Source organism: Schistocerca gregaria, chromosome 2, assembly GCF_023897955.1.
Source record: "Schistocerca gregaria isolate iqSchGreg1 chromosome 2, iqSchGreg1.2, whole genome shotgun sequence".
Taxonomy (NCBI): domain Eukaryota; kingdom Metazoa; phylum Arthropoda; class Insecta; order Orthoptera; family Acrididae; genus Schistocerca; species Schistocerca gregaria.
The window spans coordinates 372,361,817-372,388,157 of record NC_064921.1 but is presented as its reverse complement, the minus strand read 5'-3'; the positions used below and the strand labels follow the sequence as shown (position 1 = coordinate 372,388,157).

Here is a 26,341-nt window from a genome sequence, read left to right as displayed (position 1 = left end):
TGTTGTTGTGGTCATCAGTCCAGAGACTGATTTGATGCAGCTCTCCATGCTACTCTATCCTATGCAAGGTTCTTCATCTACCAGTACCTACTGCAACCTACCTTGTTCGGAATATATTTAGTGTATTCATCTCTTGGTCTCCCTTTACGATTTTTACCGTCCACGGTGCCCTCCAATACTAAATTGGTGACCCCCTGATGCCTCAGAATATGCCCTACCAACCGATCCCTTCTTCTAGTCAAGTTGTGCCATAAATTTCTCTTCTCTCCAGTTCTACTCAATACCTCCTCTTTAGTTGTGTGATCTGCCCATCTAATCTTTAGCATTCTTCTGTAGCACCACATTTCGAAAGCTTCTATTCTCTTCTTGTCTAAATTACTTATCGTCCATGTCTCACTTCCATACATGGCTACACTCCATATAAATACTTTCAGAAACGACTTCCTGACACATAAATCTATACTCAATGTTAACAAATTTCTCTTCTTCAGAAACGCTTTCCTAGCCATTGACACTCTACATTTTATATCCTCTCTATTTGGACCATCACTTATTTTGCTCTCCAAATAGCAAAACTCATTTACTACTTTAAGCATCTCATTTCCTAATCTAATTCCCGCAGCATCACCCAATTTAATTCGACTACATTACATTATTCTCATTTTGCTTTTGTTGATGTTCATCTTATATCCTCCTTTCAAGACAGTGTCTATTCCGTTCAGCTGCTCTTCCAGGTCCTTTGCTGTCTCTGACAGAATTACAATGTAATCGGGGAACCTCAAAGTTTTTATTTCTTCTCCATGGATATAATACCTACTCCGAATTGTTCTTTTGTTTCCTTTACTACTAATTCAATATACAGATTTTATAACATCAGGGATAGGCTACAACCCTGTCTCACTCCCTTCCCAACCACTGCTTCCCTTTCATTCCCCTCGACTATTATAACTGCTATCTGGTTTCTGTACAAATTATAAATAGCCCTTTGCTCCCTGTATTTTATCCCTGCCACCTTTAGAATTTGAAAGAGAGTATTCCAGTCAACATTGTCAAAAGCTTTCTCTAAGTCTACAAATGCTAGAAACGTAGGTTTGCCTTTCTTTAATCTTTCTTCTAAGATAAGCTGTAAGGTCAGTATTACCTCACGTGTTCCAATATTTCTACGGAATCCAAACTGATCTTCCCTGAGGACGACTTCTACCAGTTTTTCCATTCGTCTGTAAAGAATTCGTGTTAGTATTTTGCAGCTGTGGCTTATTAAACTGATAGTTCGGTAATGTTCACATCTGTCAACACCTGCTTTCTTTGGGATTGGAATTATTATATTCTTCTAGAAGTCTGAGGGTATTTCGCCTGTCTCGTACATCTTGCTCACCAGAAGGTAGAGTTTTGTCAGGGCTGGCTACCCCAAGGCCATCAGTAGTTCTAATGGAACGTTGTCTACTCCTGAGACATTGTTACTACTCAGGTCATTCAGTGCTCTGTCAAACTCTTCGGGCAGTATTGTATCTCCCATTTCATCTTCATCTACATCCTCTTCCATTTCCATAATATTGTCCTCAAGTACATTGCACTTGTACAGACCCTCTATATACTCCTTCCACCTCTCTGCTTTCCCTTCTTTGCTTAGAACTGGATTTCCATCTGAGCTCTTGGTGTTCATGCATGTGGTTCTCTTTTCTCTCCTTAATTTCCTGTAGACAGCATCTATCTTACCCCTAGTGATATGAGCCTCTACATCCTTGCTTAACCCCTTTCACTTCCTGTCAATCTCATTTTTGGGATGTTTGTATTCCTTTTTGCCTGCTTCATTTACTGCATTTTTATATTTACTCCTTTCATCAATTAAATTCAATATCTCTTGTGGTGTCCAAGGATTTCTATTAACTCTCATCTTTTTACCTACTTGATCCTCTGCTACCTTCATTATTTTGTCTCTCAAAGTTGCCCATTATTCTCCTACTTTATTTCTTTCCCCCATTCTTGTCAATCGTTCCCTAATACTCTCAGTAAAGCGCTCTACAACCTCTGGTTCTTTCAGTTTATCTAGGACCCATCTCCTGAAATTCCCACCTTTTTGCAGTTTCTTCAATTTTAATCTACAAGTCATAACCAATAGATTCTGGTCAGAGTCCACATCTGCCACTGGAAATGTCTTATAATTTAAAACTTGGTTTCTAAATTTCTGTCTTACCGTTATATAATCTATCTGAGACCTCCCAATATCTCTAGGCTTCTTCCATGTAAACAACCTTCTTTTACGATTCTTGAACCAAGTGTTATCTATGATTAATTTAGGCTCTGTGCAAAATTCTACCAGGCGGCTCCCTTTTTCATTCCTTACTCCCATTCCATATTCACATACCACATTTCCTTCTCTTCCTACTATCGAGTTCCAGTCACTCATGACTATTAAATTTTCGTCTCTCTTCACTATCTGAATGATTTCTTTAATCTCATCATACATTTTAGCAATCTCTTCGTCATCTGCGGAGCTAGCTAGCATATAGTTTGGACTACTGTGGTAGGTGTGGGCTTCATATCTATCTTGGACACAATAATGCGTCCTGTACTTATTATTATTAATTACTTAACAGATATATTTGTGTTTGTCACTTTCTTGTTTGAAAACTATGTTACTTGCCAGCTTTTTTGTTTTTTCTGTTACTTATTAGATTACTCACTACATTACTGCACTATGTTTTATTGCTGTATTCAACTTTCTAAGGGTTTGCGGTAGTTCGTTATAAGTGCACATAACTTTACATAAATTTTATTTTTAGGAAAATCTTCTTGCTCTTCCAATCGGCCCCAGTCCCTTCCCAAGAGCTTTCGACAGAGTTCTCGTCAGACATTGTCAAGTGGTTAATGACTGCCGTGTCGATGTGGCTAGCTATAGTTTTGACACACTGTATTCGAATGATCAGGGTCAACTATTTCCGAAAACTATAATAATGCATTTTATTAGCAAAGGTCCAAGCGATACCCTTTATTAGGTTTATATTAAGGAAACTGCTAAAAAAATAAATGATGCGAGCAGTATACAGTTAGTGCAGAAAACTTCGTATTTTATCCTTTATTCTTCGAATAGGAAACAATTAGATACATAGTATACAAAGTCCATGACAAAGACCAAGAAGGTACCTCCATGACAAAGACATACATTTATGTGTGTCTGTGATCTATGTACAAAGTCAAAAGTCATAGAGTACATATAAAGTTCGTGATACAGCCGAAGTTGTGTATGTTCTTTGATAATTTGAAGTTTTAAGCGGGTACTAGTTCTAGTGTTTAACCAAATGTCAGATATCAGTTGTTCCTGAGTGGGCTGAACTGATTACATTTGCGTGACCGAATTAACACCGCTTGAAACCGTTTTCAAGCAAAACAAACTTGCGTCATGGTATCAATGAAAAATTTTCCGAATCCTGCACCTGTTGGCCATGTGACAGTTTGTGAGGTCGATGGAAAATTACAAACAATGACAATTGAAAATGCTAATTTTTCGATATTTAGCAACACCGTAAGTTGAAAATGTAAATTTGCAAATATTACTCTTGTCCTGCTGTAAATGCATTACAGTGAAACAATTTTTTTCTGTTACCCAAAAAATCTATATTGTGATGTAAGTGGCTGCCATGCTTAATCATAACGAGTTTTGGAGGCTGAAATAATATGTTTCACTAGTATTAACCGAACATAAACTCGTAGTGTAACTGAGCTCTGTACTGATAAGCACATATAAAAATTCGGTGTTGTGTATGCGACATGTGTATTAGGAAAAGTACGGCGTCGACGATTCACAACTTTGGCATTCATAATTCATTTATGAAAAACTGCCATCATATTGTTTAGAAGAAAATTTACACTGGTAACAGAGAAACACTGGTAATTCACGTCCACGCAAATTTGAAAGAAACATGTCTTATGTGTATGTATTGATAGTCCTTAGACCGTTGTGGGAATTACGTTAATAAAAGGATTGAAATCGTGGCAATGGAACTTTTGCCGTGGTTAATTCTCAAATCTGAGTTGTTGTTTCTCAGTCGTATTAAACCCTGGACTTCCTTGTATGACTGTCATTACGTGCAAGATGATTCATGCTTGAAATGACATGACTGGATTTCCAGATCACGACATTACACCGTATATGAATTGAAAGTAAATAGCGCCACAAAATTAAACTTTGGTAAACAGGAGAGGTGATCTCCCATGACAACACATTGTGTTGTAGTTAATTTTAATTGTACAAGTCGATAAATTTTGGCACAAAATTTTATGTAATGCAAATGTGGTAGTTATGTCATGGATAGATAAACTAACAAGAAATGTTAAGCAGATTTGGTGAGAATTCTACCACAAATGTTATTAATTTTTTACTTGTTTTCATTGTGAATACTAATAAGAAGTAGTAAAAGCAACTGGTCTTCCTTAAACTGTTTTTGTTGTGTTGCCTATATTCTATTAATGTTTCAGATTGTTCCATTTCAACACACTACAGTATGTATTTGCTTTGTTGCAATCACACAATAGCAGCAAAATTGTTCAGACTAGCCCTATAAATTTAATTTGACAGTAGCTGTTTCCATGTTTTCTTTTCCCTTACTATCAGCCATATACATCTCCTGTCATGGTTGCAAGAAATGGAATCTTTGTCATGATATTCTGGTGGGAAAGGGAAATGATTCGCAAATGGCTTGAATAACTTTTTATTCTCATATAAAATTTTTGTGTGTTACAGTGACAAACAGTAATTTAATGAAAAAAATTGTAATGGCAACCTGCAGTTTAATTTTTCTTCTATATACAAAATTCTATTTTGTTCCATTTTTCTTTTACAGTGTTAGTGGCTATGATAGTTCACCTTCATATACATATCATGTTGCATGATAAATAGGTCTAATGATGACAGAGCCATGACATGAAGTCTAGTAAAAGATTATGTTCATACAATGAGCCCTTTGAGCCATGTTGTGTCTTGTCCTCGTAGTTTCTTTTGTAATATATACACATCGGTTGCTTTCTTCAGTGCCCCTCTTAGTCTAGTGCTCTGTGCTGTATTGCTATGTGAATCGGCATAATAAATGACTGAGCACAAGAATATTAACACAGATGTACAGTATAGTTTCACTATAGGCCTATGCACTGTTATTGATACTGTGTGCGCTTTCAAGAAGAAGGCTTTTGCTGAGAGCTAACTGTGCAACAGTGTTTTCATTGTGCCCGTCTGCAACTCATTGTCATTTTTACAATGAGTAGCACTCTATCCTTCTGGTATTGTAGACTGCATTCATAATTCAATTATTTTGCTGGTTCAAGCTTCACCTTCTCATAACTAAAAAAGTGACTGCTGTCACTGATTTTCTTACTCTTCTTAAACATTTTTGTGTTGGATTATTTCTTCAGTTATCCACAGTTCTTGTAGTTACAGTAGTTGCTCCAGTATCAATTACACTGTTCTTTATTAAATTTAACTTTTTTTATAAACTACAGGCTGTTTGTTTTTTTTTTTCTGTATTCCATTGGTCATGGCATCTGAAAGTTTCAGATCTGTCTTCTTGTCTGTCATGGTCCAGCTTCTTACAACTCTCGATATGTGGACCACTTAAGCATGGCCTAGAAATAAATAACCCGATGAAAAGAGACAAGTGTTTCAGTTGAAGAGCAGTCTGATATTTCAAGAACAACAGAGCAAAAACCACAAATTTGTGCTTTTAGGACACGACGGTATACAAAAAAATTAAAACCTGTATATTTTCAGATTATTTACAAAACCATATCCCCTTTGGAATATTCTCCATTGCAAATAATACAATTGTGCCACCAGTGTTTCCAGTGGTTGAAACATTCTTTGTAGTCATTTTTAGAAATGGCTGGCAGATCCTCAGCCCCCTTTTTTTACTTCTTCATTTTTGTCAAATTGGTGTCCTTTCACACCACCTATTCATGCATGGAAAGAAAATTCGAGAAATAAGTCACACACAGCCAAGTTAGACAAGTTAAGGTGCGTGGGGCACTGGAAACATGCCATTTTTAGCCAAAAACTGCCTAACAGAGATAGCTGTGTGTGTGTGGGGGGGGGAGGTGGCATTGTGGTGGAAGAGCCAGCTTCCTGTGTGCCACACAAAATTTGCTGAACTGAGCTGCAAGGTCACCTACTAATCTCTTGACAGTTGATCAGTTGTCTGGCTATGGTCTGTGAGAACATACTCTTGAATTTTTTTCAATATTTTCGTTGATTTGGGCAGTTGATGGACATCCAGAACGAGGTCTGTCATCAGTTGACAGGTTGCCATTTTTAAAGCAAACAAACCACACGTACACTTGAGGCTTTCCCCTACTGTTTTCTTGGTAAGCTTTTATGACATTAAAACAGTTTTAGCATAATTTTTACAAACTAGAACATAAAATTCCACAGCTGCGCATTGTTCACCTAAACTTGCCATCATAGAAAACAAAACAGTGCTAGCAAAATCAATCACTGCAAATGAACAGAACAAGCCAGGCCAACAACACAGGTAGCACTGAACTGGCAATAAGTTGTGCTAAATGGACTTAGTGCTAGAAATGCAGAACTAGAAAAGTTCTGCCCACTGCAATGTTATTCTCTGTTTTGGCACCCCCTTGTATTTTGCCAAATAATTGCCTATTTTAGTGTCTGTTGCACTAGCTTTGGTGGGGAAATTTGTGGCAGTTGTCTGAAAGTCAAAATTGTCTTTGATGATTTCCTTGGGTCTAAAGAGACAAACTTACACAATCACGAAAATATTGGTGATATCTCATTGACAGAGACATTGAATAGTACCCATTTTATACATTGAAAGTTCCTTTACAGTGACTTATAGTTTTTTGGAGTTTATGTATCAAATCTTTCATTTTGTGTGCTACAAGGTGATATTGTTAAAGTATAGAAATTTCCACATCCCTTGCCATTGTTATGCAAAGACAGTTTGATTTACTCCTGTGCGAGGACAGTGTCGTATTTTTGTGTGTGTCAGTACTGTGCTTTGTGTACAGCTAGTGATGAGTGAAATTGAAAAGATACACCACAAACTCATATTTCACCAGTATGGACTTAAACTTGTCTAATTTCTTCTGTATGTTGTGCCATAATATTAACAATTCTTTGCTCATTTTAAAATGTATTTTTTTATAGGTTGCATCATATCCAACGATAGTAGTGAACAGGGACTTGCTCCGCCCTTCTGTAACTTCTCATGAAGATATAAATGCTGTCTTTATGCCTGTTCGTGAAGGTTTAGTGAAGAAAATATTAAATGTGTGGTATGTATTTCTGCATTGAAGTTGTTTACACACACACACACACACACACACACACACACACACACACACACACACACACACACACACACTTGCTTCATTGTGACAGATAACTAGGAAGTGCAACTTGGCTAAGGTGAGATAGAGTATCAGGTGGGGTTGGCAAGGGGAAAAACAAGGCAGACAGAAGGATATAGGGATGAGAGGGTTGAAGGGAGGGTGGCTGATGGCTCCGAGGGAGAGGCAGTAGGTGCACAGGCTAGGAATATGGCATAGACACCCCACCAGGTGAGCTCGTGCAGTGCACAGTGATGTAGAGTGATGGATTGGGGGAGGGAGACTGTGGGGAATTGGGTGTGGCATTAGATGGTGCCAGTGATAGAGGAGCTGATCCTGGATCTGGCACCAGAGAGACAAGATGTTGCAGTGGCTCAGACTGACGGCTTGGTGCTGGTTCTGGGAGAAGTTGTGGTCTGATATCAGTTCAGACTGGGGGTGTGGGCATCCTGTGTATCATCCAGGTCCTTATCCATAGGGGGGATGGATGAAGATTGGAGAACCAGGAATGCCAGGTTCTCACTGCATGGGATCCGATGTTAGCGCCCAACTGCACATCTGTTGTTGTTGGTCACCAGGACCAGTTGGAGTCCTTAATGAACTGTGGTGAATCGATGTGTACAGCGAGGAGTAAATCCAAATGTGCGCACCCAGTTAGGGATGGCAACTGAAATCACTCAACAGAGGAAAGTCCACTGGACCTGACGGAATACCAATTCGATTCTACACAAAGTACGCGAAAGAACTTGCCCCCCTTCTAACAGCCGTGTACCGCAAGTCTCTAGAGGAACGGAAGGTTCCAAATGATTGGAAAAGAGCACAGGTAGTCCCAGTCTTCAAAAAGGGTCGTCGAGCAGATGCGCAAAACTATAGACCTATATCTCTGACGTCGATCTGTTGTAGAATTTTAGAACATGTTTTTTGCTCGAGTATCATGTCGTTTTTGGAAACCCAGAATCTACTCTGTAGGAATCAACATGGATTCCGGAAACAGCGATCGTGTGAGACCCAACTCGCTTTCTTTGTTCATGAGTCCCAGAAATTATTAGATACAGGCTCCCAGGTAGATGCTATTTTCCTAGACTTCCGGAAGGCGTTCGATACAGTTCCGCACTGTCGCCTGATAAACAAAGTAAGAGCCTACGGAATATCAGACCAGCTGTGTGGCTGGATTGAAGAGTTTTTAGCAAACAGAACACAGCATGTTGTTATCAATGGAGAGACGTCTGCAGACGTTAAAGTAACCTCTGGCGTGCCACAGGGGTGTGTTATGGGACCATTGCTTTTCACAATATATATAAATGACCTAGTAGATAGTGTCGGAAGTTCCATGCGGCTTTTCGCGGATGATGCTGTAGTATAACAGAGAAGTTGCAGCATTAGAAAATTGTAGCGAAATGCAGGAAGATATGCAGCGGATAGGCACTTGGTGTAGGGAGTGGCAACTGACCCTTAACATAGACAAATGTAATGTATTGCGAATACATAGAAAGAGGAATCCTTTATTGTATGATTATTTGATAGCGGAACAAACACTGGTAACAGTTATTCTGTTAAATATCTGGGAGTATGCGTGTGGAATGATTTGAAATGGAATGATCATATAAAATTAATTGTTGGTAAGGTGGGTACCAGGTTGAGATTCATTGGGAGAGTCCTTAGAAAATGTAGTCCATCAACGAAGGAGGTGGCTTACAAAACACTCGTTCGACCTATACTTGAGTATTACTCATCAGTGTGGGATCCGCACCAGATCGGGTTGACGGAGGAGATAGAGAAGATCCAAAGAAGAGCGGCACGTTTCGTCACAGGGTTATTCGCTAACCATGATAGCGTTACGGAGATGTTTAGCAAACTCAAGTTGCAGACTCTGCAAGAGAGGCGCTCTGCATCGCGATGTAGCTTGCTCGCCAGGTTTCGAGAGGGTGCGTTTCTGGATGAGGTATCGAATATACTGCTTCCCCCTACTTATACCTCACGTGGAGATCACGAATGTAAAATTAGAGAGATTCGAGCGCGCACGGAGGCTTTCAGACAGTCGTTCTTCCTGCAAACCATACGCGACTGGAACAGAAAAGGGAGGTAATGACAGTGGCACGTAAAGTGCCCTCCGCCACACACCGTTGGGTTGCTTGCGGAGTATGAATGTAGATGTAGTTGTAGATGTAATATGTGTGGCTGCCGCCTCTTCGTGTACCAATGGAGGCTGCAATAGATCTAACAAGGCATGATGAGGAAATGCATGCAAAAGTTCTGCCCAGCTTCAGTCACAGATCGGTGTAGGCAGTATGTGGATAAAAAGGAAAGCAGTGCATAATCGATAGATGAGGATGCAGGGTCATTCCATTATCACAGTGCATGATAAGGTGACCATTTCAGAATTTAGTGATCTTTGGGAAATGGATACGTACATGTCTTAATAATAAAACTGTCAAATAGCACAGTTCTAACTCAAACCATTTTTAATAAATTGTGGGTTAAAGACTAAAGGGCATGTACCCGGTATTAGTCGGGCACCAATTTCCCTATTTGCAGAGATCTAGTATTATATAGACATTGCCTACAGGAAAATTAAGAGACCTTTGGAGAAAAGGGAACCACTTGCATTAATATCAAGAGATGGAAACCCAGTTCTAAGTAAAGAAGGGAAAGCAGAAAGGGGGAAGGACTATATAGAGGATCTATACAAGGGCAATGTACTTGAGGACAATATTATGGAAATGGAAGAGGTTGTAGATGAAGATGAAATGGGAGATACAATACTGTGTGAAGAGTTTGACAGAGCACTGAAAGACCTGAGTCGAAACAAGGCCCCCGGAGTAGACAGCATTCCATTGGCACTACTGACGGCCTTGGGAGAGCCAGTCCTGACAAAACTCTACCATCTGGTGAGCAAGATGTATGAAACAGGCGAAGTACTCTCAGACTTCAAGAAGAATATAATAATTTCAATCCCAAAGAAAGCAGGTGTTGACAGATGTGAAAATTACCGAACTATCAGTTTAATAAGCCACAGCTGTAAAATACTAACTCGAATTCCTTACAGACGAATGGAAAAACTGGTAGAAGCCGACCTCAGGAAAGATCACTTTGGATTCCATAGAAATATTGGAATACGTGAGGCAATACTGACCTTACGACTTATCTTAGGAGAAAGATTAAGGAAAGGCAAACCTATGTTTCTAGCATTTGTAGACGTAGAGAAAGCTTTTGACAATGTTGACTGGAATACTCTCTTTCAAATTCTAAAGGTGGCAGGGGTAAAATACAGGGAGCAAAAGGCTATTTACAATTTGTACAGAAAGCAGATGGCAGTTATAAGAGTCGAGGGGAATGAAAGGGAAGCAGTGGTTGGGAAGGGAGTGAGACAGGGTTGTAGCCTATCCCCGATGTTGTTCAATCTGTATATTGAGCAAGCAGTAATGGAAACAATAGAAAAATTCGGAGTAGGTATTAAAATCCAGGGAGAAGAAATAAAAACTTTCAGGTTTGCAGATGACATTGTAATTCTGTTACAGACAGCAAAGGACTTGGAAGAGCAGTTGAACGGAATGGACAGTGTCTTGATAGGAGGATATAAGATGAACATCAACAAAAGCAAAACAAGATTAATGGAATGTAGTCGAATTAAGTCGGGTGATGCCGAGGGAATTAGATTAGGAAATGAGACACTTAAATTAGTAAATGAGTTTTCTATTTGGGGAGCAAAATAATTGATGATGGTCAAAGTAGAGAGGATATAAAATGTAGACAGGCAATGACAAGGAAAGCGTTTCTGAAGAAGAGAAATTTGTTAACATCGAGTATAGCTGTGTGTGTCAGGAAGTCATTTCTGAAAGTATTTGTATGGAATGTAGCCTTGTATGGAAGTGAAACATGGTCGATAAATAGTTTGGACAAGAACAGAATAGAAGCTTTCGAAATGTGGTGCTACAGAAGAATGCTAAAGATTAGATGGGTAGATCACATAACTAATGATGAAGTATTGAATAGAATTGGGGAGAAGAGGAGTTTGTGGCACAACTTGACAAAAAGGAGCTGGTTAGTAGGACATTTTCTGAGGCATCAAGGGATCACAAATTTATCATTGGAGGGCAGTGTGGAGGGTAAAAATCGTTGAGGGAGACCAAGAGATGAATACACTAAGCAGATTCAGAAGGATGTAGGTTGCAGTAAGTACTGGGAGATGAAGCAGCTTGCACAGGATAGGGTAGCAAGGAGAGCTGCATCAAACCAGTCTCAGGACTGAAGACCACAACAACAACATTAAGTGTAAATAATAATGAAATGTGTTCAGCATTACAATTAATGGTTCTTACTTTCACTTAAAGATAACTCCATTCGAAAAAAAGTCAAATTTGACAAACTCGGAAGTCCTGTGGGGGTTATGTAGACAACTGAATCTCATCTCAATTTTTTGCTAAAATGTTTACATATCTGGTATCAATCTTAGATACAAAAAAGAATATCCTAAGTCGCTTTATTTATTGGCAAAGAATAAAATGAAAATGTCACTTAGGTGTACCACCCACATTCAACTCTACAGGGAACTGTTAAATAAAAACCACATGTATTCCTTGAAAAGCTGTATTTAAAACATTGTGGTTGACTTGAAAGTCAGAACTGTAAACAGGTGACAGCTGAAAACAGTTACCAATTAGTTTTCTTAATGTACAAGGTGCAAAACTTTGCTTCTGCTTTTTTTTCTTCAACATTTGAGGCTTTAATGAAACAAATTGGTTACACTTGTATCATTCAAAGTATTTTCCATCGCTGGACACTACATTCTCCGATCCTTCAGGCAGTGTATGAATCCCACGTCGAAAAAATTGTTTATCTTTTGAAGCGATCTACGAATCGATCCAATTAGTGAATTCTTCATGAGCTCGGAAGTGTTGGTCAGCCAGGCCATGTGCCATTGATCTAAACAGTTGATAGTCAGAGGTAGCAATGTCTGGAGAATACGGCGGGTGGGTTAGGACTTCCCATTTTAATGTTTTCAAGTTTGACCTCTTTTGCAATGTGGGGTCGAGCACTGTCATGCTGCAAAATCACTTTATTGTGCCTCTTGCTGTATTGCAGCCGTTTGTCTTTTAATGCTCTGCTCAGATGCATTAATTGTGTTTGATAATGACCAACTGTGATTGTTTCACTTAGTTTTAAAACCTCATAGTGCACTGTGCTGAGCTGGTCCCATCAAATGCAGAGCCATCGACGTGGAAGCATGGCTGGGATATACCCATGATTTTTTGCGTTTAGGGTTATCGTAATGAACCCTTTTTTCGTCCCCCGTCACAGTGTGATGCAGAAATCCCTTCCCTTTTTTCCTATGAAGCAACTGTTCACAGACAGACAAGTGCCGTTCAACGTCTCTTGGTTTCAGCTCACACGGGACCCAAGTTCCTTCTTTCTGAATCATGCCCATAACCTTGAGACATTTTGAAATGGCTTGCTGTGTCACTCCCATTAATCTTGCCAATTCTTGAGTTTGACACTAAGTCTTCATTCAGCAATGTCTCCAATTATGCATCTTTGAAAACATTCTCTCTTCCACCACTATGCCGGTCTACGGTATTAAAATCACTGTTCTTGAAGTGCTGAAACCACTCACAACACATTCTTTCACTAATAGTGTCCGTACTATATGTGCTTGAGAGCATTCGATTAGACACAGCTGCTGTTTCTTTCGTATTGAAACAAAACAGTAACACATCCCGTAAATGACGAGAATTAGGCTTGTAAACTGACATTTTCAATCAAGAACAACTTTATGATGCAGACACAAATTGACTTAATGTTTGGATGAGGATATGTTGACCGAAGTCCAAACTAATTGCTTGAGGTCTTGGAAGGCTTTCTTTTGACTACTACTACCATTGTCACCACCTATCGGCAAGCGGCGGAAGCAAAGTTGTTCACCTTGTATGTGTTACATTTCACTCTTCAGTGTCTTTTCAGTGTGAAGCATTACGTGAGATAGTTTGGATGAACAAATTTGCTGACATATCGTTACTCCATTCCTGTAAATTAAAAAGACAACTTCAGTGAAATAAACAAAAAGGGGCAAGGCAGTAATGAGACATACAAATAATTTTTTATACGTACATATTGATGTGCATAGATGTAAAAATTCTGCGAGGAACAGTCTCATAAACAAATTCAAATATGAAGAAGGAAATTTTATTTTTAAATCTCTTCCACCTTGCCATATAACATTGTATTCCTTGAGATATTGAACCAAAAGCAGAGTAGGTTCACTCAGATGTAAGAGATACAATCTTTCATGCCACTTATTGTCGAGTTTATATAACCGTGCACTGTGACTTTGTAATGATGGAACATTCATCTTACATGTAACACTGAAGAAGGGGACCCAAACAGCATCCTTCCCACTGTACCGTGGAAGGGATTGTGATTCAGCAGGAGACATTTAATTAATTTCATGATCTTTAAATTCATGTGCCAACTGGGAAACGTGTCATATGTACCAGTTTTTGTTGTATTTGAAAATCATGTACTGCCTCCCTTCATATCTGTCCCAACAAAGAATTTTCACAAACAGCCATAGCAGTAGTGGTCCCATTTGCTTTTGTTGAAAGTCTGTTCATTAGAAAGGTTTTAACAGTTGTGATTATAAGTCCACGGTGAGATCATGTTCTGCACTATACCTGTGTTCCAAGAGACCTTCATATGACTTGATCCCCTGCAAAGAAATAAAGAACATATAACAACCTGTATTTCGTAGGGTGACAACGTAAGCAGTGTAACTGAGCGTGGTGGCGCAGTGACTAGCACACTGGGCTTGCATTCAGGAGGACGATGGCTCAATCTCGCATTCGGCCATCCTGATTTAGGTGTTCTGTGATTTCCCTAATTGGTCCAGGCAAATGCCGGGATGGTCCCTTTGAAAGGGGACGGCCGACTTCCTTCCCTGTCCTTCCCTAATCCAATGAGATGGTGACCCCACTGTCTGGTCTCCTCCCCCAAACAGTTCAGTCCTGAGCAGTGTAAAACATTTCTCTGGTGTAATAGAGCTCCTCACAGTGAACAGATTCATGTTTTAATATTTGCTCCACCTTTGTGGAACAGTCAGGGTAGCAGCTACATTTGGTGTCACAGCAAAAAAATTTAAAGCCCTTAGTGATATAATTGTTTCTCCAGAATGCAGGAGTGGTCAGAATATATTACCCTGGAGCTATGAAACAAGATGTAGAGGTGTTTTATGAAAATGACGGTTTCTCAAGACTTTGTGCAGGAAGGAAAGGTTGTTTCCACCATGATAGATAAGGATGATGACACCAGGAAAGACTTATTTTATTTCATCTCAAAGAATTGTACTCAAAGTACTGAACATTAATAAGTTCTTTGTTTCTTTGTAGTGGATCAAATCATATGAAGTTTTCTTGGAACAAAAGACATGAGCACACCATGCATTCTAGTCACTGCTATTAACCCTTTCTAATGCAGACACTGTTGCTGTGGCAAAGTGTGAAAAATGCTTTGTTGCAACAGCTGCAAGTGGAGCAATATGTGGCTTTCAAATGCAACGAAAACTGATACACAGTACAATTTTTGCAGTTATCACATAAATTTAAAGATGATGATAACATTTGCATTAACTGTACATCATTCTGCTGAATGACTCTTCCTTCTATGGCACAGTAGGAAAGGTGCTGTTTGGGTTCCCTTCTCCAATTTTATATGTAAAGTGATTGCCCCATCATTACAAAGTCACAGTGCATGATTGTATAAACTTGCCACAAGTAGCTTGAAAAGATTGTATCTCTTGCATCTGAATAAACTTTATTTTGTTTTTGGATCAAGATGTCAAAACAATTTATTTTTATTTATTTGTAACCAATAGTGTTGAATGTGGACAGTATGTGTAAGTGGCATTTTCATTTTATTCTTTGCCAATGAATAAAGTGAGTTAGGATATTCTTCTTTGCACATAAGATTGCTACCAGATATTTCACCGTTTTCTTCCGATTGAGTCATTTTAAAATAAGGTAAGAACTACTAAGTGCAATGCCAAATGCTTTTCATTATTATTTATATTTAATACTAGGACTAAAGAGCTGCAGTGCACAATCTGATGTTTATAGGTCAAGTCTTTACTAAATAGATAATCTGTGAATATAGGGAAATTGATGCCTGATTAATGACGAGGTACGCACCCTTGAGCCTTAAAGTCCAAATTCAACAGGAATGATTTTAGGTACAACAGTGCTGTTTGGAAATTTTACTATTAAGACATGTAGGTATCCATGTACCAAATATGACAAAATTCTGAGATGGTAACTTTAGGGTCCACCAAAATTGCATATAGTTCACATGATATTTGTTTTTCCAAGTGTGTTTTAAGTTTGTCCATCCCATTAGAGGGAGGCTGAAATGGAGGTGCAGTAATATGCTTGATCCTGTTGTAGTGCAAAACTGTTGAAAACTGGGAAATGAAAACTTGTACATTATCAATGACAAAATCTTGCAGGGCGCCTTCAGTAGGTGCGGGGAGGGAGGGGAGGGGGAAGTGGCCAGGCCCTTAATGGTGTTCTCCAACATAGTCATTTGTGTTTTGGTGACATTATGGAAAATGACAATACACACCTATAAAAAAATCAAGCCCCATGGCCCCATGGAATGGACGTGCAAAACACATGCACCTTACCCAATGCTGACTGGATGTAGGGCTCAGGTGATAGGCTGAGAGCAAGGCTGGCTGATGCATCTAATAAGCTTAATAGTGTTGAGCCACACACAAAATGTGCTCGTCAACCAGTGGCCAGTACACACGTCATTGTGCCAGATTCCTTATTCTGGGAATGCCCTGGTGGGACTGATACAGGAGTGAAGAACATTTTGAATTCCCTTTTGACACTAAATATTATATTGATTCAATAACAGGGCACTTTTGAAAAGCTGAAGGGCTCTCAAAGGAAGGGTCTTGGCCAGCCGGTTCGTATGAACTGGCAAACCAGTCTTGAGAGTGGCTCCTCACATGTGACTACTGCAGCACCTCTGGAATGTTTGGGGAACCATACCGCCAACTTTTCCTGCTGTCTATGAAAATTCCTGATGGGAACCGAAAGGGAAACAATTAAACACGTTTGTATTTGTATTCTGGGCCAATTTACAATAGTTAATGGAATACTGATATTTTGATAAGGAAAGAGTCCAGTGTTGTAACCTTCCAGGTGTCCATTTAGGCAGCTTTGACTTAGGGCCAAATATGGGCAACAACAACTTAATTGCCAATGCCTCCCTGTCAAGCGGGGAATAATTTTCTTGTGGCATTGCGAGTGTCTTAGATGTAAATGCAATAGGCTGCTCCGAACCACTGAGGTACCTTTGTGATAGAATGGTCCTGCCACTGTATGGTGACACACCTGTAATTAACATGAGAGGTAAGAAATGCTTGGTGACAGTCATGCTGACCACTGAAACTGGACCCCTTTGAGTCAGTGAATGGGGTATCAATGCAATTTGGGGGATAGATCATGTATAGTATGTAATCTTGTCTATAAAAACCATCACATTCCTTAGTTTTTGGTGTAGGAATGTGGAAATCGGGTGCCGCATTCCCTGATTTCAGTTAAATGTCATCCCAGCTAAAGATATGTCCTGTGTACTTAATGGAAGTCTGCAAGAAGTACTTCAACAATTTAGATTTTAACCCGGGTTATAAAAGGATAAAAAATACTAAGCAGAGATTTGACCTCTAAGACCACTACATCATCCACATAATGGACACACTGTGGAATATTGACAATAGTTTGTTCTCAAAATTTCTGAAAGATAGGTGTTGCACTACCAATGCTGAAAGGTAATCTGCTGTATTGCTAGAGGCCATAAGGAATGAGGCATTGGCAGAATGATTTTGGAAGCTTATCCAAAGGAAGTTTAAACTAACCTTCCAGAAGATCAGTTTTGAAAATAATTCGTCAGGATGCTAAAAGGGGTATGAGACCACAATTGAGTTAGCATATGCCATATTTTGGACATCTCCACAATGACTAAAAGTGATTTTTATCTGCTATAACGGATTAGGGACAGCACTTATAACTCCTCTTTCCAATACATTTCTACATTAACCTCATCCCACAAGTCTAAAGGTGTTGGGCAGGCTTTGAAAAAGGTCAGTACTGCCAACTCTTTTGACGTAATGTTGGTGTGTGTAAAAAAAAAAAAAATACCGTTTCCAGTCCTGAAGAAAAAAAAGGGGACATAATGGAGACACAACTGATCTATTTCTGCACATGGAACGATGTTCTGAATTACGTGGACAAAGTTTTGGATGGAAAATGCATCAAGGCCAAAAATAGTTTCTGCTGAGGGGTCAGCTACTACAAAGAAAGGAAGGATTCTGTTTACTTGGTTATACATTAATTCCAGAACTGTCAGTCATTGTCTTGGAATTTCATGATGAGGATGAGTCCACAGCTCAGATGATACTGATCATAAATGAGACCACCTTAACTGGACTTATGTGGCTGATTAAAATTGAGACTAAGGCCCTTGTACTGAGAAGGAATAAAGTGGGGAATACAGTGAACCATTGCTGACAGCGTAAGACAGTGGGCTGCTCCCTTTGGCTGTGTGTTGTTTATTTACATCAGTGCACTCTGCTGCTGACTGTTCGGCTGGCTCAGACAAATGTTGTTATAGTGTGGGGTAGGAATGTTCAGCTGGTGCAGAGCAACAGTCAGAACAACTGGGAAAGCTGTGAAAATTTTGCTATAGCCAGTTGGAGAAACTGATATGTTACTGGAGTATCATCAAATAAGGAAAAAAATAGGTTTCTACTCACTGTATAGATGACATGCTGCAATTACTAGTTTTCAGTTACACAGAACTGGGATGGAGTAACAACTGGTCATAGCTGTTTTTCTGCATGTTATGCTGTGTGCCAGGCACACTTGATCAGACCCGCACATATGATCTAGTTTAACATTACTGTTCGCTGTAAACTTGAAATGACAAAGGCCAATCAGAAATTATATTGTCCAATAATTTTCTGAAAAATGCCCTACGCTGTCGAAAAATTTCTTTGAGGGGCAGACTTACATTTAGTTCAAGGTGGAATCCAAATTTGTTCTGGTGTTGTTGAGTCCAGTCCAAAAGTCCAACAGAAGCAATGAATTATTTTCTGCACCTGGTAAGAAGACATTTCAGATGTAGTATTGAAAAGTGTTTTTCTTAATTTTTCAAGGTTTTGCTGCATCGATTACAAGATTTTTGTAACTGAACAGTCTTTTTTTACGTTTTGGCTCTAATTTGTCTTAAGTTTCCTTCAGACAGACATAAAAAAATAAAAAGAACCTGATACTTAACACTGGCATCGTTTTATAGGAATGTGTCATATCATTCATTGACTGCACAAGTGAGTCTGCCCTTTTTTTTTACACTTGAAATTATAATTTGCAGTTTGCACTCAGTTCTTGCATGAAATCTGACTGGCTGGTTTTAAACACGGCATTTTGGGGAATAGCAAGAAACAATGAATTTGTCTATAGTAGTACCTGTTAATGACATCTCAACTACACATAAGTAAACTCCATAATTTTGCCACTTCCTTTTCTTTATAATTCTTCGAATCTGTTTGACCAAGTTGAAGAAGCATGGAAGTCAGTAATGTTCATCTTACTTGCAATTCAGATGGCCTAGCCTAGTAGATCTCCCTTGGTAACTGTACATAGACTGTGTAACATTACAGGACATATTGGGACATATTGAAGTATTCGATACTGTAGACTTTTAGGGGATGTCGATACAGATATGCAAAATGTAAAGGGAAACTTTGGTGATGTTTAAATATTGTACTGTGTCAATATTAGGACATTTTGCACAGAAAGAACAAAAATAGAATTAATGTAAATATATATTAGTGTTAGTAACCTATTTTCATTCAATTTCGTAATTATATTTCATTTTGTAAAAAAAAGACTCACTGTTTGCTGTAGCTCTGATTAATTGTATAAATTATCAGTTTTGAGCTAAATTATTTCGTATAATATGGACAAGATACTTTTAAAAACTCACCAGCTAAAGAGAAAGTCTGTAAATGAACATTTAATGCACACTTCTGCAACTTTCTATGGAGAAATTCTATATTATGATCGCAAAAATACGAAAACTTGTGAAAACTGTTTCATAACCTAATTTCGAAAGACGATTTGTATCAAGAAATATTGCTAAAAAGATTTATTTACGTTTTGAAACACGATTTAAATCATTTTACATGTAAATAGTTGTTCTAATCACTCAAGAAATATCCAGAATCAAATGTCAAGATATTTCTGGAAACATCGGTACAAATCTGGTGAAGGTTATCCAGAAGCTGGTAGAAAAATGTTATAAAATCTATTTGGAAATTATGCTTGTAAGAATTTATATGTACTGATCCTTTTACTTACTTTAATCTGTACTAAAATTCTGTAATGTCTAATTTAGTTTTAAGTCGTGAATTGCTATCGTATTGTAAACAAAACATTGTCAAAGACTCTCATTGTTTGGAAAGATATTAATACACCTGGGAGTTGTCAGTTGCCAGTTCGGATATGCAGTGTGGTTAGCTCGGAGAGTCAGTTGTTGAGTCTGTGAAGTCTGTCAGTTCTGTTTATAAATAAACGTCTGTAATGAAGAATTACTTGTTGTCGTCAATATAAACTCAAGACCTTTTGCACGAAGCAGACACCTCCTAATGCAACGTTTTAATTTGGTGTTGAGGAGCTGAAATGTTATAATTTGGTTGAGGAAGCTGGGATGTTATAATTTGGTTGAGGAAGCTGGGATGTTATAATTTGGTTGAGGAAGCTGGGATGTTATAATTTGGTTGAGGAAGCTGGGATGTTATTATTTGGTTGAGGAAGCTGGGATGTTATAACTGTCATAAGCAATTCTAAATCTTTTGAATAGTTTGTCCTTCACACTTTCGCAAGTTTCATTTTGCCCCATATTTTGTACTGCATGTAAATCTTTCTCCCATTTATACACTTCATGTTCAGTGTTTACAGAATGAAACTGGCTTTGCTGACAACTTAATTTTAAACTTCTTTCCCTCCGTCATTTAACAAAAAATTTACAGCCTTCCTTTGTCACTGAAAACTCTGTTTTCTTTGGGATAGGAAGGTACTGTATTTTTTCCATGGATTTTTAGTTGTACAACAATCATCATTGGAACCACAGTTTATGGAACCTCTTTCTTCTAATGTTTGCATAATTCCTAATGAAGTGTCGATATCATTCGAACAAATGTCCAAGAAATTAACTAACAACTCATATATAAGTCTTCAGGAGAAGTAGATGATTTCAGTTGCAATCCACATTCTTCTTATTCTAACTTTGTGGGGTTCAAAACTGTAATTTTATACAATGGTATTGTGAAACTCTGAAACCTGCACAAAGATAGATGCTATTAGGAAGCATATACGAGTAAATTAATTCAGTTTTACTTCCATTTTTAACAGTTATATAAGCAACAAGTAACTGTGAATTACTGTGTCTGTGAAACTAACAATGAAAACTGAATTCTCTTGAGAAATTGCTGTTGTGAGCTGTGTCATTTGCTTACTGTGTTGCACATGTGCTGTCTGCTACAGTTAAAGTGAGGGGTATACATTTCGCCATCCACATGGTGACTTATTATTTTGGCAGCTTTCAACATTATTTTAAAAAAGTTTATCTTAGCAGATAAAATTTTGATGTGTTCTTCATGTATAAAAAGCTTCAGAAGAAGCTTTTACTAGTCATATTGGGGCATTCCCTTGTTAATACACACAGCATACTAGTCAAAGATTGCTTGTCACTGCAGATGTGTCATCCATGGGTGCACAGACATGATTAATTACACCATTGTTGAATCCCTCTGTGAATAAGAGAGTAAGAGATATATCAGTAACCAGCTGTCAATTTTACACATTATTAGGTTGGGGGTTTTCTCTGTCCAGGGACTGGGTGTTCATGTTGTCCTCATCATTTTGTCATAGTCATCATTCATGACAGTGGCTAGATTGGACTGTGTAAAAATTGGGAATTTGTATGGTCGCTGATGACCGTGTAGTTCAGCGCATCCCCAGAACTCATCATCATCATTTACACATTATTAAGGTACTGGTGAGAATCCTGTATGCAAGAGCAGTTGCATAACACTCCCAAAATAGAATTTCCAGTTTATCGCAGTTTGAATTTTGACTAACAAACTGCAAAATTCAATCAATGCATGGAAAGATACATAAAACAGTTTTGGTATTTTGTACAACTAGTCTAAAGCACTGACATGTGGTTTTCATAGTATAGTTTTAGAAATACTCAATTATTATGGTTGTAGGAATGTGGTACGGAATGGGTTTTTTAAGCCGTTATGGGGGAGAGTATACTCAGAGTGCGAAGTTGCTGTTGGTCAGCCAAGCTCATTTTCATTATTGTTACATATAATTTTATGTCTGAATACAAGAAGTAAGTGACACTTTGTAGAAAATTGGGAATTGATTCTGTGTTCTTTCTGAAGCTAGCAAAACATGTTTTGTTTAGTTTGGTATCACAAAAAATGTGGACTTCCTTTAACAGTAATATGTGAGGAAATACGGATAAATAAAATCCACCATCATAATCATCATTTAAGACTGATTATGCCTTTCAGCGTCCAGTCTGGAGCATAGCCCCCTTATCAAATTCCTCCATGATCCCCTATTCAGTGCTAACATTGGTGCCCCTTCTGATGTTAAACCTATTACTTCAAAATCATTCTTAACCGAATCTAGATACTTTCTCCTTGGTCTGCCCCGACACCTCCTACCCTCTGCGGCTGAACCCATGAGTCTCTTGGGTAACCTCGCTTCTCCCATGCGTGTAACATGACCCCACCATCTAAGCCTGTTCGCCCTGACTGCTACATCTATAGAGTTCATTCCCAATTTTTCTTTGATTTCCTCATTGCGGACACCCTCCTGCCATTGTTCCCATCTACTAGTACCTGCAATCATCCTAGCTACTTTCATATCCGTAACCTCAACCTTGTTGATAAGGTAACCTGAATCTACTCAGCTTTCGCTCCCATAAAACAATGTTGGTCGAAAGATTGAGCGGTGCACAGATAACTTAGTCTTGGTAGTGACTTCCTTCTTGCAGAAGAGAGTGGATCGTAGCTGAGCGCTCACTGCATTAGCTTTGCTACACCTCGCTTCCATTTCTTTCACTATGTTGCCGTCCTGTTAGAATATGCATCCTAAGTACTTGAAACCGTCAACCTGTTCTAACTTTGTTCCTCCTATTTGGGACTCAAATCTGTTTATATTTCTTTCCTACTGACATTACTTTCGTTTTGGGGATGCTAATTTTCATACCATAGTCCTTACATTTCTAATCTAGCTCTGAAATATTACTTTGCAAACTTTCAATCGAATCTGCCATCACAACTAAGCCATCCGCATATGCAAGACTGCTTATTTTGTGTTCACATATCTTGATCTCACCCAGCCAGTGTAATGTTTTCAACATATGATCCATAAATAATATGAACAACAGTGGAGACAGGTTGCAGCCTTGTCTTACCCCTGAAACTACTCTGAGCCATGAACTCAATTTACCGTCAACTCTTAACTGCTGCCTGACTATCCATGTAAAGACCTTTAATTGCTTGCAAAAGTTTGCCTCCTTTTCCATAATCTCGTAGAACAGACAATAACTTCCTCCTAGGAACCCGGGCATATGCCTTTTCTAGATCTATAAAGCATAGATACAATTCCCTGTTCCACTCATAACACTTCTCTATTATTTGCCGTAAGCTAAAGATCTGGTCCTGACAACCTCTAAGAGGCCTAAACCCAAACTGATTTTCATCCAATTGGTCCTCAAATAATACTCGCACTTTCCTTTAAACAATACCTGAGAAGACTTTACCCACAATGCTGATCAAAGAGATACCTCTGTAGTTGTGACAATCTTTTCTGTTTCCATGTTTAAAGATTGGTGTGATTACTGCTTTTGTCCAGTCTGATGGAACCTGTCCCGACTCCCAGGCCATTTCAGTTATCCTGTGTAGCCATTTAAGACCTGACATTCCACTGTATTTGATGAGTTCCGACTTAATTTCATCCACCCCAGCTGCTTTATTGCACTGCAATCAGCTGACCATTTTCTCAAATGTGATCCTATTTCCATCATCATTCCTATCCCATTCTACCTCGAAATCTGAAACATTGCTGATCGTATTTTCACCTTCATTCAGCAACTCTTCAAAATATTCCCTCCATCTGCCCAAGGCATCCACAGGATTCACCAGCAGTTTTCCTGAGCTGTCCAAAATACTTGTCATTTCCTTCTTACCTCCCTTTCGAAGACTTCTAATCACACTCCAGAATGGTTTTCCAGCAGCTTGACCCATAGTCTCCAACCTGTTTCCAAAGTCTTCCCAAGATTTCTTCTTGAATGCTGCAATCATCTGTTTGGCTTTGTTTCTTTCATCAACATAACTTTCTCTGTCTACCTGAGTTCTAGTATGTAGCCATTTTTGATACACCTTCTTTTTCCTTTTACAGGCTGCCTTGACTGTGTCATTCCACCAAGCTGTTTGCTTCATCCTACTTTTACACGCTACTGTTCCAAGACATTCTGTTGCCACTTCTAGTACTGTGTCCCTGTACCTTGTCCATTCCTTTTCCAATGACTGTAATTGACTACATTAAACTAACTGGTACCTTTCTGAGATCGCTGTTATGTACTTGTGCCTGATTTCCTTATCCTGAAGTTCCTCCACTCTTATCCTCCTACATATGGACCTGACCACCTGCACTTTCGGCCTCACAATCCCAATTTCACTGCAGATTAAATAATGATCAGTGTCATCAGAGAATCCCCTGAATACACGTGTGTCCCTAACAGCCTTCCTGAATTCCTGATCTGTTATTATATAGTCAATGACAGATCTGGTTCCCTGCCTTCCCAAGTATACCGGTGAATGTTGTTGTGTTTAGAAAAGGAGTTTGTGATTACTAAGCCCATACTGGCACAGAAATCCAAGAGTTGTTTCCCGTTCCTGTTGGCCTCCATATCCTCTCCAAATTTACCCATAACCTTTTCATACCCTTATGTTCGATTTCCAATCCTGGCATTAAAATCACCCATGAGCAGAACACTGTCCTTGTCCTTTACTCTAACAGTTACATCACTGAGTACCTCATAAAAACTATCCATCTTATCTTGATCTGTCCCTTCACAATGCGAATATACTGACACAATCTTAATTTTCTTGCTAGACACTGTCAAATCTATCCACATCAGTTGTTCGTTTACATACCTTACTGCAAATATGCTGGGTTCCATTTCTTTCCTGATGTAAAGCCCTACACCCCATTGTGCTATTCCTGCTTTGACTCCTGACAGATAGACCTTGTATTCTCCCACTACTTCTTCTTTCTCACCCCTTACCCAAATGTCACTAACAGCTAAAATGTCCAGCCCCATCTTACTTGCAGCCTTTCCAGCTCTACCTTCTTCCCAGAGTAGCCCCCATTGATATTAATAGCTCCCCATCTCATTACCATTTGTTTGCCAAGTCGTATCTTAGGAGTCCCTGGTTTGTCAGTTAGAGGTGGGACTCCGTCACCTCCAAAGGTCCGAGGCATTTTGCTCTGATTGTTGCCAGCATCAAATTTAAAGTACCAGGGAAGCAGGTTGCAAGCCTTACTTGCCCCGAGTCCCGTTGAGTTTTACCCCTAACAGTTGAGGGACTAACCGGTGGATTTGGTAGTCTTTGCCGTATGAGCACAAAGGTGACCACGGCTCAGAATATGTCCGAGATGCCCAGCCTTATTCCAAAGTAACTGGTATCCTCACTGTCGGGACCACTTGCTTGGCCACTCATACGTTGCCCGTGGTTCATGAACTAGGACATGACTACCGGAACCCACACCATGAAATCCACTTGATAAATTATTTGAGTGAGCGTATTGAAAAGTACTTAAAGTGAAAATGATATACAGACCTTAAATTCTAACGTGGTGAGGTCAGAAATTTGCTTAATTTTCTGTTTTTATCCATTAATGTCTTAATTATGGCATCATAATTCGAAACAACTCATTATAAAGAATGTAATTTATTCCAGAATGAATTTTTCACTCTGCAACACTGTGTGCACCATTATGAAACTACCTGGCAGATGAAAACTGTGCCGGACTGAGACTTTTGTGAAGTTTGGAAGGTAGGAGATGAGGTACTGGTGGAAATAAAGTTTCGAGGATCAGTTGTGAGTCGTACTTTGGGTAGCTCAGTTGGTAGAGCCCTTGCCTGTGAAAGACAGAGGTCCCGAGTTTGAGTATTGGTGTGGCACACAATTTTAATCTTGCCAGGTATCTTCATGCAATTTATTAATTGCTTAGTGTATTGGAATAAGGGTTTCATATTGTCTAGCCTCTAACATCTTGTAAGCAGGAAATTTTAAACAGCTGCTCATGGCAACAACAGCTCTATGGTACATTTACTCACTTTTGAGATTTAATGTGACCAGTCAGTCAAACTGTCAACATCTCTATCACTAGAAAGAATAACAACCTACTCTGTATCTCAATCAGTGTTAACATGAAACAAATAAAAGTGAACTATGTAGATATAAAAATCATTTACAACTTAGCCACTAATCTGAAGGATCTTAGGTAATAAAAAATTTCAAAACTGGATGAAAAAAAATAAAGAAAATTTAAGATAGTAGTTTTAATGCTTCAGGTATGCTACATAGTCTCCCCCTGCTTGAGTACAATGCACAGAACATTCACACAAGCATATGAAATGGTCAGAAAAGTTTGTGTTTGGGATGTTGTTCTATTTGCATCTCACATTGGCTTGAATGTAAGTTCCGTTGTCAGATGGCCTTCATGTGAATATCTTTTGTCTTTTTGTGGAAGGTTCATGTTGATAACCATCTGTGATCATTTTCTTCAGAAAAGAATTGTCTGTGTTTTGCATTTCAATTAAGTTTTGCCAGATATCAACACATGATTGTTTTTCGTTC

The 26,341-nt window shown here is 38.8% G+C and overlaps 1 protein-coding gene across 2 annotated transcripts in view; it reads left to right on the top strand.

The window, feature by feature from the left end:
• Positions 1 to 3,167: 3,167 nt before the first annotated feature.
• The window catches only part of LOC126319832 (aladin-like), an 81,754-nt gene continuing 58,580 nt past the window's right edge, over positions 3,168 to 26,341 (top strand). Inside the window, exons 1-2 of one of the 2 annotated variants that reach the window (XM_049993523.1) lie at positions 3,168 to 3,523; positions 7,157 to 7,284. In XM_049993523.1, the coding sequence (XP_049849480.1) occupies positions 3,401 to 3,523; positions 7,157 to 7,284 (251 nt within the window). In that variant the 5' untranslated portion in view covers positions 3,168 to 3,400. Of the gene's footprint in view, positions 3,524 to 3,803; positions 3,889 to 7,156; positions 7,285 to 26,341 lie in introns of those variants that run through there. The other variant, XM_049993530.1, reaches the window with a different exon arrangement.